Source organism: Arachis hypogaea, chromosome 5 (assembly GCF_003086295.3).
Source record: "Arachis hypogaea cultivar Tifrunner chromosome 5, arahy.Tifrunner.gnm2.J5K5, whole genome shotgun sequence".
NCBI lineage: Eukaryota > Viridiplantae > Streptophyta > Magnoliopsida > Fabales > Fabaceae > Arachis > Arachis hypogaea.
This window is the reverse complement of record NC_092040.1, coordinates 101675088-101695636: the sequence shown is the minus strand read 5'-3', so window position 1 is coordinate 101695636 and position 20549 is coordinate 101675088. Positions and strand designations below refer to the sequence as shown.

The window sequence follows — 20549 nt, the reverse complement described above, 5'->3', positions numbered from 1 at the left end:
CTAGTGGTCGTTTTATTCTTCAGGTTGTGCTCCTCCGTGAAGATGATTCGCCTCCCTTTTGGTGCCATAGGAATAAACAGAAAAGCTTTAAGCGAAGCGTCAACACTTACTTAAATGTTTACTTGTCCTCAAGCAAAGAAAATCTAAAAACAAAAACAAATAATAATATGAAAGAAGAATAAAAGGATAAAGGAATAAGAGCGAATTAGGATTGGGAGAGAGAGAAAGAAAATTAAAACTGGACGACAAACTAGTATAATTGTGCGGCGCAAGCGACGCGTACGCGTGTAGCACGCGTACGCGTGGGTCGCGGATTTTTCTTAATGACGCGTAAGCGTCAGGCACGCGTACGCGTGCCCTGGGTTTTGTGCAATTCGCGCAAAACCAGCCGCGCGCACGCACAACTCTCTGTTCGCGTGGCTAGGAAACCAATATTAGCATACAACGCGTTCGCGTCATGCACGCGCACGCGTGGATGGCCATTTGTGCAAATGACGCCCACGCGTCAATGACGCGTACGCGTGGTCAATTTTGTGAGTCTAGCACACTTCCAGCCCCAAACCAGCACAAGTCTCTGCCCAAACACATATTTACACCGTTTTTCCAGGTCACGCGTTCGCGTCAGTGACGCACACACGTGGAGTGCCAAAATCACCAATGACGCGCACGCGTGGGATTGTTTGTGCGAAAGGCATTATTTCTGTGCCACTTCCGCGCATCTCTCTGTTAAAATTTATTTTTCACGCACATGCATATGACGCGTACGCGTCAGCGACGCTTGCACGTCATGTGCTCCTCTTCTTTTTTTTTTATTTATATTTTTTTATTATCCGGTTCCTGTTCTAAAATAGCTGCATGATTAGAAAATTAGTAAGAATTCAATAAAAATCAACTAAGAAAACTACTATTACGAAAAATAACTAAGAATGAAAAGGAACGATCATACCACGGTGGGTTGTCTCCCACCAAGCACTTTTGGTTAAAGTCCTTAAGTTGGACATGTAGTGAGCTCATTGTCATGGTGGCTTATGCTTGTATTGATCCAGGAATCTCCACCAATGTTTGTAATTTCAATGGCTACCGGGATCTCAAACTAGGCGCATAACACCTTTGAGCAAGTTGAAGCAAGTGACAAGGCCCCAAGAGTGTTGATTGTGGGAATGAATTCCAGGGTCCCAAACCTTGCTTTTACACCCGTCTTCTTGTGGATCACTATTGTTCCCACCGGGTGGCAAGTGATCTGAATTCTCACAGAGACATCCAAACAACCTTCTATACCCATTCAAGTGAGCTCTACACCAATCCTTGCACTTCAATTTGGAACATGCAACCATATTGAACCTTGCTTGACATCTCTTGCCACTAACCATCTTCCTCTTACTCTTAATGCCACAAAGAGCTCTAAGTTGACCATCCGTCTCTAGTAGCCCATATTCAAGTGGGAAAGCAAATGTTAAGGAAGGAATTTTATGGTGATGGCTTTGGAAGAGGTCTTGCAAGCTCCACTCCCTTGTGCTCTCCTTTGAATTCTTCTACCTCTTTGCAAGCTTCCTCAATTTCAACCTCTTCCTCTTGGTAGCTTTCTTCTAATGCAATCTCTTCTTCATTGCTTACCAAGGGCATGGGAGGTTGTGCATCTTCCTCTTCTTCCATATGTGAGGGTGGAAATTTCTCTAATTCACTGGAGTATAAATTCCTTTGATTGGTTTCCTCACTTTCTTCTATAGGATCTTGCATTGTATCTCTTGAGAAGGAATTTGCTTGTTCCTCTTCCTGGTTCTTGATCATCATCTGCACATAATTCTCTATATTTTTGACACTCGTCTTTATATCATGTAGGAATTCTTTCATGAGGAGCTCAAGATCTGATGGTATTTGAGATGAATAAGGAGATTGTGGCTCTTGATATGAATAAGAAGGAGATGATGGTTCTTGATATGAATAGGGAGATGGTGGCTCTTGGTATGGGTAGAAAGATGATGGTTCTTGATATGAATATGGAGGTGGTGGCTCTTGATAATTGGAACATAGAGCATTGAAGTCTCTTTGGTTTTGACCTTGCTAACCAAAATTTGGATAGCTCCTCCATCCACCATAATATGAATCACTACTCGGGTGTGAGTAGTAACCCATGTGATCTCTCTCCATTATTTTTCCTTAGCACAAAACACCAAACAGAATTAAACGCACCATGTGGTAAACAGGAAAGCAAAGAAGACAGAACAAAATTTTTTTAAAATGTTATTTTTTTATTTTTATTTTTTTAGAAAAAATTATTATGGGGACACCAAACTTAATTTCAAAAATTAAGAGGAAAAAAATTTTAAATAAAATAAATCAAAATATATATATATACTTTTTCAAAATTTTTTTATATAGATTTTAATAAAATTAAAAATAAAACGCCTAATCTAAACAATTAAACAACTAATAGTTGTCAATCATAGTCAAACCACCGCAACGGCGCCAAAAACTTGATGCAGTATTTTACAACCCACAAACTAACCGGCAAGTGCACCGGGTCGTACCAAGTAATACCTTACGTGAGTAAGGGTCAATCGCACGAGGATTGATGGATTAAGCAACAATAGCGTTTGATAGGATTAGTTAGACAAATAGAAAATAGTGTTGGAAGTTCAAAGAGCATTAACAGTAAATTCAGAATATTAAAGACAGACAGATAAATAAGTTGGGAATAAAATATTGAGAAAACAATTAAGGTTTCAGAGTTATCTATTTTTCTGGATTAACTTTTCTTACTAACTAATTTAATCATGCAAGATTTAATTCATGGCAAACTATATGCGACTAGACCCTAATTCCTTAGACCTTCCTAGTCTCCTCTAAAATTCATTAACTGCCAATTCCTTGGTCAATTAATTCCAATTAGAGGGTGATGATCAATTTCTAGTTTATATGCCAAAAGAATCCTAATTATCCAAAAATAAGGGGATTATATGTCATGTATCCCGTTAAATACAAACAATTAGAAATTTAGTATAATATGTTTTCAAGCTGTTGTTCAAGTAAAGAGCTTTTCCAAGGTTTACAAGAACTCAATTAGAACATGGGTCATACTTCCGTTCCACCCATATTCATAAAATAAAGAACGAAAATAATTATTGAAATATAAATCTAAACATGGATTAAATTAAAAAGATCAAACGAATCAATCCATACAAATAGACAGAGCTCATAACCTTAACAATGGAGGATTAGTTGCTCATGGAATGTGGAATGTAAATTTGTATAGAATTTCCTAATGGAATTCCCCTAATGGAACCTCCTCTATAGAAGAGAAGTCTCCCCTTTTTATAACTAATCCTAATTAATTTAAAATCTAATATCTAAAATTAAGATAATATCTTTTCCTATTTTAAAAATCAAATTTGAATTTAAATCAGAATTAACTAACTACTCCGCGTCTTGTAACGTGGGGACCACTTGGCTTCACTGGATCCGCGCCTAACTTTGGGTGCTAAAATCGGGCCCAGAAATCACCCCCAGCGTTTTCTGCACGTGACGCATGTCACGCGTACACGTCAATCACGCGTACGCGTCGATGGTCTTTTTCGCAAGTCACGCGGACGCGTCGCTGAGCAAATCTTCAATTCACGCGTACGCGTCAGTCACGCGCACGCGTCGCCATGGATACCTCCAAATCGCGCGCACGCGTTAGGCACGCGTGCGCGTCGCTCCTCGCAGCCATCTCCTTTGATTCATGTGCTGCAGAAACTCCATCAAATTCCGTCGAATGCTACCTAAAATAAACAAAATTGCAAAAGACTCAAAGTAGCATCCATATTGGCTAAAAGATAATTAATTCTTGATTAAACTCAACAAATTAGATGCAAATTCACTAGAAAAAGATAGAAAAGATGCTCATGCATCAATGCACAACATATACCCGAGCTACTGGTAAACATTGACGTGCTACTTACCTTGACCCTTAGACTAAAGGATGAATGGTGGTCGACGGAGCTTGCATTGTGATGTTCTTCATGGAGAGACCATTTCGAGCCTCTGCGATAGACGATAGTGTTACCCACGACGGACCTACGACCTTCGCAAGCCTATTTTACATGGTGGTCCCAAATGTGTTGTAGTCATTTCTTGTCACGACGCAACACTCACCTATTACATGTGTTGTTGGATGATGCTCCTCAAGAGGCCCCACGAGCATTAGCTTGCTCATTAGGGATAGGTGAAAACTACATTTCATATACCTTGAACAAGCTCTCCATGCGATATGCTAGATGAGCAAACATGGTTTAATCGAGTCTTGCAAAAGTACATGCCACTAGAGCATGATGGCATGGATAATGGATAGCCTGAAAGAGCTAGCAGTCGCAACTATTAGTGTCCAAATAAACCCTAAATGTGGATGGATAAAATGCATCAACCAACTCCATTTCCTCGACATCAGAAAAGGAAGCAAAAAGATTACATTCACTGCCATCTTGTGAATAGCATCCATGTAAATTTTTTGCCTCGCCATATAAACTTTCCTGTACGACAGCTTAAATCTATAGCTCTATTCCACTATTCCTTGACCCATGTAGTACCCTAATCGGAATGGAAGGATTACTTAATTGATTAATATGTCAATTATTTTTAGAAATCTTACAACAATAACGTAATAAACATGTAACCATTCTTCCAAAAACATATGAAAAATTTTAAAAAATTTACTTTCTTTCATGGAAAAGATAAGTCTGCAGATAAGGTTGCTGTCGAAATTTGAATGATCTTGAGAAATTGTTGGCATCAAGCACGTGTGCATAGCCTCGTATTTATGAACATCCCAATAACCAAGATTTTGTCAATATCCAATCCGAATGCTCCATCGACAACCTACAACATACTCTCTGCACTAACAATGATACTTCAAATAATCATATTCAACCACCTGATACTCTACACTCCAACAAATATTGTAGTTCTTGATGGCAAGGAGAACAGACTCTCTACTGTAAAATTTATGGCCAACTCTCAGCTCCACGCTCCCATTTGTTTTATAGTCGTGACTGCCCCCTAACCAAAAGGCATTGGCTTCACTTATATAGCATCTAGGTCCAATGTCGAATAATGGCTTTGGAACTTGGGCTCGACTAGGAAGTGGTAATGGTGGTGGCAATATATGTTGAGTTTCTGGGACGAACTCTATATCGTCATTGCTATTACTATCAAAATCAGATTGGACTCACTCCTCGTCTTACTTGAACTCTTCATAAACCAAATCAACATTAGATTCATCATTTGGAGAGGAGACTGAATTCTTGTGTGGAATTTGGTTCTTTCCACCTAACTTGTTCCTACTACACAATCTGTTGGGAGTTGGGACTGCAGTCTGCAAGTAAGGAAGAAGAACTATTGCCAACATCCACTAACTCAATGTAAAGTTTCATTACTTGTTCAATCATAATCTTTCAATGACAATCGAACATAACCCGCACATGATGATCATCATCTTTTAAACACAATACCTTATATTGATTATTCCTTATGGCATCCAATGAAATGTACCGATACCTAATTTTTCGAACATGCTTAATTCCAAGAATTCCTATATTGTCCAAAATCGAACTTTTAAGTTCTATCAACGAATGCAATCACCAAGTATGCATAACAATAGAATCATTGCATTCAAAATGTGCACCATCATCTTTACGTGATATTGTTGCATTCAGATAAACAACAACAACTATACCTTCACTAGTCATTTGGAGAAATTATCTTTATGAAAAAGAAAGAAGAATAGATGAAAGACAATCCTTCGTGACAATTTCACACGCAATAGTAACATCTACCGCCATTGTGCAGTGTGTGCACTATAAGATTTTTAGGTTATATCGCAGTCCATGTCTATAATATAGCTTGCTAACGAAATTGTTAGTGAATGTTTAAACCGGTAAAAAATTGAAAAAATATTTAAGAGTTAATATGATTTTTTTAATTAAAAAAATCCTTGTGTTTCACCATTAAAAAAATACCAAAAAGAAAATAGTATTCGTGATCTTACTAAGTTAATGACTCAATCGACTTGTTACATACCTTATTTTAAACGTAAGAACAAGATAGAAGCATAGCATACAAATTGTTAGGCCAGTGAAGACACTATTTAATATTCTTACTATTTTTTTATTTTTTTTCATAGTCAAATTACTGAATCATTTCTCAATAATTTATTTTTCTTAAATCAATTCATTTTTATTTTCTCTTTTTCCCCTATTATGCAAAATGTAGATTATTTTGAACCATATTTTTTAACTTCATTCATTTTCTGATTGAAAATATCAAATGTAATTTTTTTTAATATGTAACGTTTAAATGTTACTAATATATATATATATAATTAAACCGTACCAAATCATACTTAATCTCCAACATAATTCTTTAACTATAATTTTTTCACAAAAGAGTAGAGGTGGCAACGGGACGGGTAGGGGTCGGTTTTTGTCCTACCCGACACCGCCCCACCAAACAAAAACCCGCATCGAACCCACCCCGCCTCTACCCGCGGGTAATAAAATGTTAAACCCTAACCTGCTCCTACGGGTATCCGCCCCGCTCCTATCCGCCCCTATAATTATTAAATCTAATAAATAAAATAAAATTTTAAAAATTACATAACAATTATTTACATACATAATATAAATTAAAATAGAAATTTAAATATGATATAATATTATTAATCATTTTATTAATTATTTTATATATATTACAGATATTATCTATTAAAAATATATATTTATATATATATTATATATACCGGGGCGGATTTAACCTAAATCCGGCCCCACCCCGCCCCGCCCAAGAACCCGCCCGTTAAAATCCGCCCCGGTGCGGAACGGGTAGGGACAGGGTGAATACCCGCGGGTTCGGGTAGTGTTGCCACCCCTACAAAAGAGCATTTTGCCTAATAAGCCGTCGAGATAAATGAAAAAGCATTACAAATACAAGAACCAATCAAAGCCGTTGCAGAGACACTACAGAAACACAATACACCTAACAACAACAAATTAAGGCAATGCCATCGACTATGAATTATATGTCAATTCCAGCAGCAGCAGCAGCAGCATGTGATGTTTAACACTCTTTCAATCTTTGATATCCACCAATGGATTCACATAAACTCCTCATCATTCCTCATCTTTAATGGCATCTGAATAAAATCCAATGGCTTTCTGCTACTCCTTCCCCTTGTAAACTAGTTATTTTCTATTTCCACCTTTAAAAAAAAAAAAAAGACAATGATAAATGCCATTTTTTCAAAATTTTTAATGTCATTTTTTTTTGTGAAAAGGAAAAACAACAAATAAATGGACCAATGTTTTTCATGATAACTCCAAGAACGTTTCAAATGAATCAATTGATTTATGGTAGAGCCAGCATAAAGATGAAAGTTATCAAGCCATCAACCTACAAGTTTAGCTCAGCTAACAAATGAAAATACTCTCTACTGAACAATGCCTATCATATAAAATTACCATATTTTCATTAAAACCAGATTTGATCACATAATTGTTTCTTAACACAATATTTTAGCTTTATTGAGATTCGAACTTAAAAGCCCGAATATACCACCAAAGTTTCTCATTTTAATTGTAAAGTTTATAGGTTTATTATTTTTCTTAACATGATTATATGGGAGCATGCGATTCGTGATAGAATATTCCAACTTTCTTGAGCATTAACCAGTGCAAATGTTTCTTGCTACTCTTTGGGGTGCTTGGAGATTGCGCAAGAGGCTAGTGTTTGATCAAAATCCTTTGGCTTTGAAGTTTGAATCAGTAACCTTTTTTATCAAGTTGATTGCTTTGGTACAATATGCTTCAGGTATAACTGCAGGAACACAGAAAAATGACAAGATGTTTGCAAAATAACATTTGAGATTTCATCTAAACCTACATCAGCCAGTATGCTGCTGCATGGGAGTTTACTTTAAATATGGGGGAAATGAAAAGATCGAAAGACAATAAGAGTGCAGGGAAGCTTCACAACTAACAAGGATTCCCTTTGAATGATGAAAATCACAACCATTTCAGCTTAAAAATAAATTAACATCAATGCACATATATAATTACAAAAATAAAAAAGGAAATAATGATAGATCCGACAAGCCACATATAACAGCCATCTAGTCACCGAAAATGTCATAAATAAGCAACGACAAAGAAAACACTTAGTTGTGGGTAAAGCAGAATAACGAATCACGATCATGTGAAGATCTAAAAGCATTAATATGGAATCGAAAGATGATCGAAAACAAAACACAAGTTAAAAAGAAAGAGATACAAACAACATTTTGTGATGTCTAACAAGAAGAATCTCACCAACTTTTATCCATGCAATAGGCCTCTAGATATCATTTCATGAAGAAGTTTCTCCGCGTTATCATTTTCACCTCTTTCAAACATAGCACAAATGATTATTTCATAAGTCACAGCATTTGGTAAGCAGCCATTGTCTTCCATTTTTGACAAGAAAGCCAATGCTTCAGGAAGTAGGCCCTGTTTGCAAAGCCCATTTATCATAATAGTGTATGTCCTCACGTCTGGACGATAGCCTTTAATGGAAAGATCTTGAAAAATCTCTTTTGCATTTTTAAGTCTTCCACTTTTGCACAGGCCATCTATAAGTATGTTGTATGTATACATATTTGGTTCAATGCCACACTCTTTCATTTGATTGAATAACATAAGTGCCTTGTCATGTTGTTTGATATTGAACAAAGCATCCAGCAAAGAACTGTAAGTGACTATATTGGCAGGTTGACCTTGATCATGCATCTTTTCAAGAAGCTCCAAAGCACAAAGGATTCTCCTTGATTTTCCTAAGCCATCAACTAGAGTATTGTAAGTTACCGTGTCAGGAACCAAGTTCTTGCGACGCATCTCTTCGAAGAGATTCAAGGCGTCATCGATCATTTTACTTTTGCAAAAGCCATTAATCATGATATTGTAACTCTGAACATTAGGAAACACTTTATTCTCGGCCATAGTGTTGAATATATATTTTGCCTTATTTACCTGATTAACCAAACAATATCCGTCCATTAAGCTGTTATAAGTAACCACATCTGGTTTCACACCATGTTTTGCCATTACAGCCAATACACTCTTAGCATCTTTGATCTTTCCTTCCTTGCATAGCCCATCAATCAAAGTATTATAGGTACAAACATCTGGAGTAATGTTTCTAAGCACCATATCACTTAACAAATCAATGGCTTCCTTATATTGACCCACAAGACACAATCCAAAAATGAGAGAATTGTATGTGATAACATTGGGAGAAATTCCCTTAGCAAGCATTTCAGAGAATAAATGAAAAGCCTGACTTACAAGTGTATCCTTGCAGAGGCTATCAATAATTGCGCTGTACATGAAGACATTAAGAGCAATGCCATAACGTGGGATGTTTCTCAACACTTGAATAGCAGCTGATGTCTGTCCGGTTTTACAGAGCCCATTGATCAACGTCCCATAAGTGACTTCATTAAAGTGAAATCCATGAGCCAGCACTTTGTCATGAAAGCGCACTGCTTTTTCAACACTACCACAGAGACAGAGACCTTTCAGGATTGTTGTCAATGTTACCGTATTAGGTTGGTAATCCATTCTGAAAATCTTGGCCAATACAGAGAAAGCAAGCGTCATACGACCCATGCCGCAACAACAATTAATTATGATGCTCAAAGTAAATAAGTCGGGAGTGATTCCTCTGGCTTGCAATTGCTGAAAAAGGGAAATGGCGGTGGAGAAGTGGTTGGTCTTGGCAAGAGATCCCAAAATCTTGGTGAATTGGATGATGGATGGAGGACGACGCATAGAGAGCATGCGAGTGAAGGAATCAACAGCTTCATCAAGTGATTGGGGCTGAGAGTGAGAGTGTAGGGATGAAGTTGAAGGGAAGCAAAGACGGAGAGGGGAGTAGGGAACACAATAAGGAGAGGGATTTGGGATTTGAAGAGCACACCTTAACATGATTCGTGAGAATGAGAAGAATGACAACATTCTTGCAACCACCAACAGAGTGAGGGTAGAATCAAGCTTGTTCGAGGTTATTTACTTATTTGTTTAATTGTTTCTACTTTTGTTATTTTATTTAGGCCACGGATTTTATTAATTTCAAATTGAACCCTCTTTTTTCTTTTTTTGTAATTCTACATTTACCCCTACGATTTTTACTTTCCAAATTTCCCCTCTCCACCCTTAAACATAATTTGTGATTCTGCTATGGTTCTTGATATTTCCGGCAGTCTGTCTTCTTCCGCCATTGCTGTTTGTGCAATGTGTCTCGCTGTCTTCGCCCTGTTTCTCTTCCTCGCCACCAACTCTGACTTCATTCCTTCTCCCTCCACCTCTGCCTCTGCCTCTGCCACCTACTCCAAACGCATCAAGGTTCATTCTTTTCGCTTTTTCTATGAAAACTACGTGGAGTTTTGATAAAGTTCTTGTAGTTAGAAATTACGTCTTGTTTTTGAGGATGTGGATAGGTAGTTGATCGATTGATTTCATGGTGGCTATAACTAAATGATGATGATAAGTATATAAATTTATTTTGTGTTTGAGGAACAATAGATTCTTAGTTTGGTACATATTTGCATGTATGTAAGTGTAGTAGGCAGATACTGAATTTGATATTGTTCATGTTGGATTGGAATTTATATTCTTCTGTAATTCTATTCTTTTGTAAATAATCATCAATTTTATTTCATGGGGAATCCTTTTATAATTTTCATTCCCCACATTTGCTTCTATTTTTTGTAATTTAAATTTCGAGTAACAAATGACATAACATTCTTCTTGGAAACAAAGTTAAAAGTATACTCCTTTCTTTAAATTATACTATTTAAAAATATAATATAATTTCTTGGGTGAAAATTTTATCTGCAAAATGTATTGGAGCTTCAAGTTAAAATAATTCTGTTGTTTTCACCGTTTCTCTCTGACAATAAAACATACCATTTTAAGATAGAAGTTTATACTTACCTCTAGCTCCTCTGTTTTATTTGCCAGTAACTCTAACTTAGTATTGTCCACAACAAAATCCTATTTAATTATTGTGGTGCTTGCTCAATTGCTAGTTTTGTTGCCTTCATCTAGTTGACCTTGCATTTCTTCTAAAGTGTTTTATAATTTTGCAATATCTTGTCATTTAGCTTCTTCAAGGTCAACTAGTATATTGAGAATGATATAATATCAATCATGTTTATCAATGAATTGTTGATGTAAATTTCTTAGTTAGACTAATTGTTATGTAAGTTCTTTGGTGTATTATGGGCTTGTTTGGGTGAACTTCTAAGAAAAGATTTTTTTTCAAGTTATCTTTTCTTAAAAGATCTTATAGAGAAGTAAAAATAATTTTATGTTTGGATATCTCATGTAAAAAGGTCTTTTTATCTATCAATTATGTTTGGGTATAATAATATAAAAGTACTTTTTTGTTTATTTATTACATGAAAAACATCTTTTTTTAAGGAAAAAAGATCTTTTAAAAGAAGATGTAAATTACAGCTTTTTAAAAAAGATTTTTTTATTTTATTAGTGCTTTTATTTTTACTATTAGAAATTTACCAAACACATTAAAAAATTAAAAAAAAATTATTGAAAAAAGATTTTTTTTTAAGAAAATAATGACACCAAAACATACACTATGATACGAAAGGAAAAGATAGAGCATTTTCTGGATTAACAAAGTAGGAATTCACTACTTTTATTTACAAAATTCAATTCTTGTTTTATGATTTGTTTGTAACTTCCTATTTTCACTAGCATTAGTAATTTAGTATAATTAGCCATCCATTTAGCTACGGCATTCTCTTTACTCAAAATTGAGTTGTGTCATTATTTTAGCTTCCCTGCTCCGTTATCCTTTTCAATTCTTTCATTATCACAGCCTTGTGGTTGAATAGGATATTTTTTCTCATAAAGAATTAGAAGTGACAGCCTGGATTGAGAATGGTCTTATAATGCCAGCTCATTACAAGAATTATAAACATACATATAACAATCCTACTCCTTTTTGGTTTTATGTTATTAGGTGGGAGTCGCTCAAAGACGCCTAAAATAGTGAATCAAATGTTAAATTTATCTAAATTAATATTATTTTTTTATAAAAAATAACTATAATATTTTATTATAAAAAATAACTAAATATTTTTATTATATATATATTAATTTTAAAAATTTTAAATTTTAGTTTTTTATTTTTTTGAAGAATTAATATATATAATAGGAGTATTTTAATTATTTTCTATAATAAGGATATTGTAATTATTTTTTATAAAAAATAATATTAATTTAGACTAATTCAAAATTTGATTCACTATTTTTTCGCTCAAATCAATTTGTCTAGTCTAATTTTAACAAAAATAACACGATTTAATCGATTATACGTGTTAAATTTTAATTATTAAAAAATATATTTAAAAAAAGACATTTTAGTTGTTTTTATCTGAGTGACTCCATTATGGGTACCATAGAATTTATCTTAAGATAAACTTAGAATTAAGAATTTGATGTTTGAAAAGGTGAATTTACAAGAGAGAATTTCCTCTCTAGCATTAAAGGATTTTGATTGTTCATGCTTTTATTAACTGGTAAGTCTAGGCTAAAGTTTTAGTCTTTAAAATTGCAGGAGGTGCAGTTTCATCCAGAGAGCATTGTATAACAACTGAAGAAATGGAATTGAGGAAAATGAGGCTGGTAGTTCACAAAAATATTTAATTAGAAACGAATGTTTATCCATTGTAACACTTGTATTTTGCGGGCTAACATACATGAAAGAAAAACATTTTTAGCAAAACCATTAAAGAACAGTTTATTCTATTTAGACCATAGCTTAGGATTTTATTAATTAAATAGCAGAAAACTCAAGATGATGTGAAATTGATCCTAGTGAATACCCCCAAATAATTTAGAATTAAAAGCCTATATTGATATTGAACAATCATGAGAACAGTTAGATGATTTGACTAATTTGACTAAATTTTCATCTAACTACTGTCAGCTATCAATTTCACGTGAAGTTGACTGCATCTGAGTTTTCACTATGAATTATATGTCAATTGCAGCAGCAGCAGCAGCATGTGATGTTTAAGTATAAAAATAAATGCCACTGATGGATAAATTAACAATCTCAGCAATAAAGGGTACAAAGATATAAATGGAACAAAACTAAAAGTGCAAAGCTTGATCTTACACAAACAGCTGCACAACACCTGCCTCGAACTACCTTAACACCGCTCAAATACATATGTGCAAGCCAGGGAAATGAACTTGTGAACGTCAAGCCATTTCAAATTTTCAGTCCAATATGAACAATAATATCCACATTTTGTGTAGTCTAACCCAGTAATATTCAGTATTTACCTACTACACTTGCATGCTTTCTTATATAGTTATACATAAAGACTAAGAATCTATTCCTCAAACACAATGAATTTATAATTTTATATACTGATCATCACCATTTAGTTATAGTCACCATGAAATCAAATATGTTGAAAATAAAGGGTTTCAAATCATTATTTAAATCTACATAGCTAAAATTAAGCAAAGGGTATCAAATTATGGTATGCAAAGCCATGCTAGCAGAATGAAGCAGAAAGGAAAAAGGAAGATACCCTAGATGCAGTTGCCGGATTAAAGTAACTAGAGCTACAGCCACCAACTGCCACTTTAGGGAAATCATTGGTATCACATATGCATGTCCATAATGATTTGCTACTATCTTCAGCATCGGCATAGTAGGTAAAGCATATATCATAAACGTTGAACACATAAAAAGCATTGCATGCTTACTAGTCACAATTACAAACTTCCGGAAAGAAGAAAATCTACATTTCCACTTGTTTAGGCAAGTCTCGTTAGGTTCGTCTGCTAACAACAAGAAGAGGAAGCAATAACTAAGTAGAAAACCTATGTAAACTAATAAATCACTAAAACAATGCACTTTTTACTTCTTACTATATCAAAGACAAGTGCCTAAATATCATTAATTACAAGGTATCCTTCACTAATCGGTTTACAAGTTATGATTACTAAACTAAACCAAATGTATTGTGGATGGTGCCACTAACCAAAAAATGAGTGCTGAATCCAGAGCAACCTAATAGCAAGAACAGCAGCAACTTTGAGCTGAGACTTCATCAATTCCAACCCATACACTACAAGGAAAGTCCAAGAGTGTTTTAGCAAATCAGACTTCATAATCTAACAGGAAACTTCGAAATACTAGAGAGAAAAAGCACTAAATTCATAAACATGTGTATCAGGTTCTTGTCTCTAATTCTGCATTTTATCTATAAATGATAAGATGCAGTTATCAGATCCAAATAAATATAGAATAACCAGAATGTGAAAAAGTTAGATGGAGCTTCATATGAAGCGGACACATACTTTAAATATTAAAAAGCAAACTGTTTCATATATGCCAATCAACAGTAGTTCAATCAAAGCTTGATTTTCATTACCCACGGATATTTGGACCGTAGATTAAGAAAAATTCATTTACTTTATATGACAAGAAAATCAATATCTTGTTTTGTCAAAGTTAATCGCATTTGTATAGCCTTACACGCAACTGCATGAACACAGAAAATGCGAAGATGTTTACGAAGTAACATTGGAAACTTGATCCAAAATACATTAGATGGCTACATCACCAAGTATGTTGCTGCATGGGAAAATGAAAAGATTTGAAAGACAATAACAAGACTGCAGGGAAGCTTAACAAGTGAGTCCCTTTGAATGATGAAATCAGTATCAGTGCACAAATATAATAGAAAAGGATATAACAATAGATCCGCACAAGACACATGACAACCATCTAGACACCGAAAATGCCACAGAAAATATTTAAGTGTGGCTAAAGCAGAACAAAGAATCGCCATCATATAAAGAAATAAACGCATCAATATGAAACGGATAGATGATCAAGTAGAAGGTAACAAAACACAAGTTAAAAAAAGGACCTTCTAACACCGGGTAATAACCACATTTTGTGATGTCTAACAAGAAGGATCTCATCTACTTTTATCCTTGCAATAGGCCTCTAGATATCATTTCACGAAGAAGTTTCTCCGCTTTATCATTTTCACCGTTTTCAAACAGAGTACGAATGGTTATTTCATAAGTCACCGCATCCGGTAAGCAACCATTGTCTTCCATTTTTGACAAGAGTGCCAATGCTTCGTGGAGCAGACCCTCTTTGCAAAGCCCATTGATCATAATGTTGTATGTCCACACATTTGGAAGATAGCCTTTAATGTAAAGATCTTGAAATATCTCTTTTGCATTTTGAAGTCTTCCACTTTTGCACAGGCCATCTATAAGTATGCTGTATGTATATATATCCGGATCAATGCCACTCTCTTTCATTTGAATGAATAACATAAGTGCCTTGTCAAGTTGCTGGTTTTTAAACATCCCATCCAACAAGGAATTGTAAGTGACTACATTAGCAGGTTGACCTCTATCATGCATCTCGACAAGAAGCTCCAAAGCACAAGAGATTCTCTTTGATTTGCTCAAGCCATCAATAAGAGTGTTGTAAGTTACCGTGTTTGGAACCAAGTACTTACGACGCATTTCTTCAAAGAGATTCAAGGCTTCATCGACCATTTTACTTTTGCACAAGCCATTAATCATGATACTGTAACTTTGAACATCAAGTGACACTCTACTTTGGGCCATTGTGTTGAATACAAATTTTGCCTTATTTACCTCATTAACCAAGCAATACCCATCCATTAAACAATTATAAGTAACCACATCTGGTTTCACACCATCTTTAATCATCATAGCCAGCACATTCTTAGCATCTTTAATCTTTCCTTCCTTGCATAGCCCATCGATCAAAGTAGTATAGGTACGAACATCTGGAGTAATGTTTGTCAGCATCATATGATTTAGTAAATCAATGGCTTCCTTAAGTTGGCCCGCAAGGCACAATCCATAAGTTAGAGTGTTGTACGTGATAACATCGGGAGAGATTCCCTTAGCAAGCATTTCAGAGTATAAATGGAAAGCATCACTTACAAACGTATCCTTGCACAAGCTATCAATAATTGCGCTGTACATGACGACATCAGGAGCAATGCCATACTGTGGGATCTTTCTCAACACTTGAATAGCAGCTGATGTGTGTCCGGACTTACAGAGGCCATTGATCAAGGTCCCATAAGTGACTTGATTAAACTGAAGTCCATGAGCCAGCAGTCTGTCATGAAAGCGCACTGCTCTTTCAACACTACCACAGAGACAGAGACCTTTCAGGATTGTTGTCAATGTTACCGTATTAGGTTGATAATCCATTCTGAAAATCTTGGCCAATACAGAGAAAGCAAGCTTCATACGACCCATGCCGCAACAACAATTAATTACGATGCTCAAAGTAACTATGCTGGGCGCGATTCCCCTGACTTGCAATTGCTGAAAAAGGGAAACGGCGGCGTGGAAATGCTTCGTCTTGGAAAGGGATCCCAAAATCTTGTTAAATTGGATGATGGGAGGAGTACGACGCATAGAGAGCATGCGAGTAAAGGAATCAACAGCTTCATCAAGTAATTGGGACTGAGAGTGAGAGTGTAGGGATGAAGTGGAAGGGAAGCAATGACGGAGAGCGGAGTGGGGAACACAATAAGGAGAGAGATTTGGGATTTGAAGAGCACACCTTAACATGATTCGTGAGAATGACAACATTATAGCAATCAAAGAGGAGTATGGTGGTAAAAATGGAATGCGTTGAGTTGAAGAGTGCTTCCACCTGAGAGAGTGAGCGTAGTATCAATCTTGTTCGAGGTTATTTGTTTAATTGTTTCCACTTTCCACTCTTATTTGGGGGGAAGGATTGAAAATATAAAATGTTTTGCGCAATGATATTATTATTGTTGTGAAATAAAAGATATATATATAATAAAGATGTATAGATAGAAGACTCTATTATTAATATAATTAGCTCAATAATATTTATATATATATATATAATAATATTATATGTTGTATTGTGTATATATATACAAGAATAGAAAGAAGTATTAAAAATAAAGAAAGAGAAAATTGTATTTGTTTATTATTACTATCTCAATATAATAAAGATGATTAATATTGCTATTAATATTATATGTAAAGAGTAATAGAAAATAGAATTTAAAATACTTATAAAATAAAAGAAGAGGAAGAATTGTAGTAGAAATATAAGGAGAAGAGTATTTAATTGTAACATAAGGAGGGAATATATTAGTTTTAGAATAAATGACCATTTGTACCCATGAGAGATGAAAACGCTGACATTCGTACCCATGATAGCTCGAAACTAGACTTGTACCCATAAGAGATGCGGTCCGTGTGACAAAAGTGACCCGCCTTGGTTCTGAGCTTGGTTCGTGGCTTTCCGAACCTACGTGGCACTTCCACCCCCCCCCCTCAAATAGCCTCTCGGGAGAATTGATGACTGCATCAAAGATGCACTTGCTATTGCTAATATTCCACCCATATCAAAATTCCACTCATTTTAGATCCCCCTCTTTGGTGTCAGTGAGATAAGAGATGTCGTTTCTAGTCTATCTCTTTCTATTTCTATATAGAAATATGGAAGGTTGAAAAATCATTATATAAATATATGGATTTAAAATTAGATAATAATCCGGAGATTACAATAGATAATATCGTCAACAAGGTCGTTCTAGTGCGTTGTAGATTCTTATCCAAGACTTGTATCATTTGATAATGCCATGTGAAGCCTTTCTGACGTGGAATTGAACGTTGTTAATCAAAAGGGATAGGAAAAAGAAACGTCAATTCCCGCGAGAATCAGTGGAGCCCTAGCAGAGGTTCATCGTCACTGTTGGTCCATTCGAAGCAGGAGAAGACGGCCAGAGTACGCCGAATCGAGTAGCAAGGAGGGGCTTTTACCAGTCCTTTGGTATTCGACATCGAGGTGGTCACTCCCTTTGAAGAATTACACAGGTATGTCGTTTCCCACCAATGAATAATTTGATATGTCGTTGCAAGTGGTTAGACAAACGTTACTGGCTAATGAAACCGAATGAGTTGCTGTATTTCGTTCAGAATTGATAGAGAGTACTTTTAGGGTTTGTGTTAGCATCAGTTACAGAGAATGTGTGTTTATTGGTTTCTTAAATTTGACTTCCAGGGATGGCCACCATCCACATAACTTTGTCAATTCATCATAGAGGAAGGTTTGAGAGAGAGCCAGTTGGTAAGGTTAGCTACATTGGTGGAGAAGTGACGGAGATAGAGAGGGTAAACGTTGATACCCTCAATGGTTTTTTCATCTCTGACTTGCTGAAGGACATTGGTTATACGTCCATTTCTGAGTTTTACTGGCTAGAACCTGGGAAGGAGCTTCATGATGGGTTGAGACTACTAAGGGTTGATATGGATGTAGTTAGGATGTATGAGGCAGCCATGAAGAATGGAAATAGAATTAATTTGTACACAGAGCATCCTGTGGATCAGCCTGTTGTAGTGGAGGTTAAGGAATTGACTCCATCAAAGGGGAGAAGAAAGGTCTGTGTTAAAAGGGTACCAACTCCAAAGAAGACTCCAAGAAGAAGATTAGCAGTAGTGGAAGATGATGATGATGCTGAGATAGTTAGTAATGTCCAAGTTGAAAAGCAGGCCCAAAAAAGTGCTGGCCCACAGCCCATGGTACAGGCCCATCAAGAGAACAGCCCAGCTCCTGTAGCAACTCAGGAACCGAATAACATTTCTGAACCTCCTCCAACACCTGTCCAGCCGGATGAACCACCATCAACTCATTCCCAACCTTCACAGCCACCTCTTGAGGTAGAGCAGCAACCATCTGAAACTCATGGGACAGACCCAATCCCTCCCCATGATGCCAATGTATCTGAAGCTTCACAGCAACCTTGGCAGTCTGATGATACAGACCAATTCATTCCCTCTCAGGCCAATGTATCTGACCATATTGCACCAGAGCAGCTCACCCAATACATCCCACATCCTTACACAAATCCACTTTCACAAGAAATCCCTGAGTCAGCCCCACCTTCTGACTCCAACAGGACTCCCCAGAACAATGAAACTAATCCTTCAGATGAGGCTGAGGGTGAGAGAAAAAAGAACAGGAGAAGATCAACAAAGAGGCCCCCTCCTACAGGACAGTCATTCATACCTAATCCTGATCCAGACAAGCCTCCAACCTTCTATGTCCCAGTTGATCAGGAAGATTTTTCTGATGACAACGCTGGGTATCATTGCTATGAGTCTGAGGACTTGCATAGCATACCTAGTGATGAAGATTCTGATGAGACCACAGCCTTTCCTCAGAGTAATGCCAATGCCCCTGTTAGCCAGGTGAGGTTGGAAGTTGGAATGGAATTTGAGACTCTAAATCAATTTAGGAAAGCAGTCCGGAAATTTAATATAAACATCGGAAGAAGCATTTTCTTTGCACGCTGTGACTCTACAAGGTCGAAGGCTATATGCTATGATGAAGATTGTCCTTGGCAGATATACTGTGCCAAGAGGACATTTCCAGCAAGTTATCAGGTTAAGACCTTTGTCAACGAACACACTTGCAGTAGGGACAATCACTGCAAGTCAGCAGATGGTAAATGGGTGATTGATGAGCTAGAAGAAAGAATAAGACTTCAGCCAAACTTGAGTGTGAGAGAGGCTGACCAGTTTTTCAGATCTGAGTATGATATACTTATCAACGAGAGAAAGATTTATAGATCTATGAAGAAGGCGAAGGAGAGGATTGAGGGATCTGAGATTGCACAGTATGCAATTCTTCGCGACTATGCTAATGAGATTCTTAAGACTAACCCTGGGTCTACAGTTAGGATACACACAAATCCCATGCCTGATTCAAATCCCATTTTTCTGAGGATCTATGTATGTTTTGAGGCTTGCAAGAAGGGATTTATAGGTGGTTGTAGACCATTCATAGGGTTGGATGGCACATTCCTTAGAGGGTATTATGGGGGGCAGCTATTAACAGCTATAGGGCAGGATGCGAATAACCACATCTACCCCATATGCAATTGTTGAATCAGAAAACAAGGACAGCTGGAAGTGGTTTTTAGATATCCTTCAGGATGATGTGGGAGACTTTCAGGCGAACGGAATTAACTTCATGTCGGACATGCAGAAGGTATGCATGTTTTAATGCTGCACATGTGTTTTACTTATGCTATGTATAGTTTTTCATGCTTCATTAATCAACTAGATATACATGCTTAGTGTAGAATACTGATTAGTCTGGTTTAGATTTACATGCTTAGATTTACATGCTTCAAATGCCATTATCATGAATGCTGTTTATGGTCGCTGAAGTATGAAAATTGAACTACTGTACAAGGATTGTTATTGAAATATTGTTAATGTCATTATTAAGGTGATAGTTGATTGCTGGTCATATGAATGGTTATATGCAGGGGTTAATTCCTGCAATCCAAGAAATGTACCCAAATGCCAACCACAGGTTCTGTGCCATGCATATATGGCAAAACTTTCGCAAGAAATGGGGTGACTTGCAGCTGAAGAAGT

General features: G+C 36.2%; 1 protein-coding gene across 1 annotated transcript; it reads right to left on the bottom strand.

Annotated features, from left to right (window-relative positions):
• Positions 1 to 7985: 7985 nt before the first annotated feature.
• Positions 7986 to 16821, bottom strand: LOC112803886 (uncharacterized). The gene is made up of 3 exons (XM_072196071.1): positions 15047 to 16821; positions 10224 to 10435; positions 7986 to 10055 (listed from the first exon to the last, which is right to left on the bottom strand). The coding sequence occupies exons 1-3, from the start codon at positions 16710 to 16712 to the stop codon at positions 8343 to 8345; spliced, it is 3591 nt and encodes a 1196-aa protein (XP_072052172.1). The 5' UTR covers positions 16713 to 16821; the 3' UTR covers positions 7986 to 8342.
• Between the last annotated feature and the right edge of the window lie 3728 nt (positions 16822 to 20549).

Excerpts from the sequence above, each read along its gene's own strand:
- LOC112803886 (XM_072196071.1), bottom strand. The coding sequence starts at position 16,712 with ATGTTGTCATTCTCACGAATCATGTTAAGGTGTGCTCTTCAAATCCCA. Across the intron at positions 10,436-15,046 it reads TAGAGGCCTATTGCAAGGAT|TTTTCATAGAAAAAGCGAAA; the intron begins AAAAGTAGATGA and ends AACTCCACGTAG. Across the intron at positions 10,056-10,223 it reads ATAGCAGAATCACAAATTAT|CTTGATTCTACCCTCACTCT; the intron begins GTTTAAGGGTGG and ends ACCTCGAACAAG.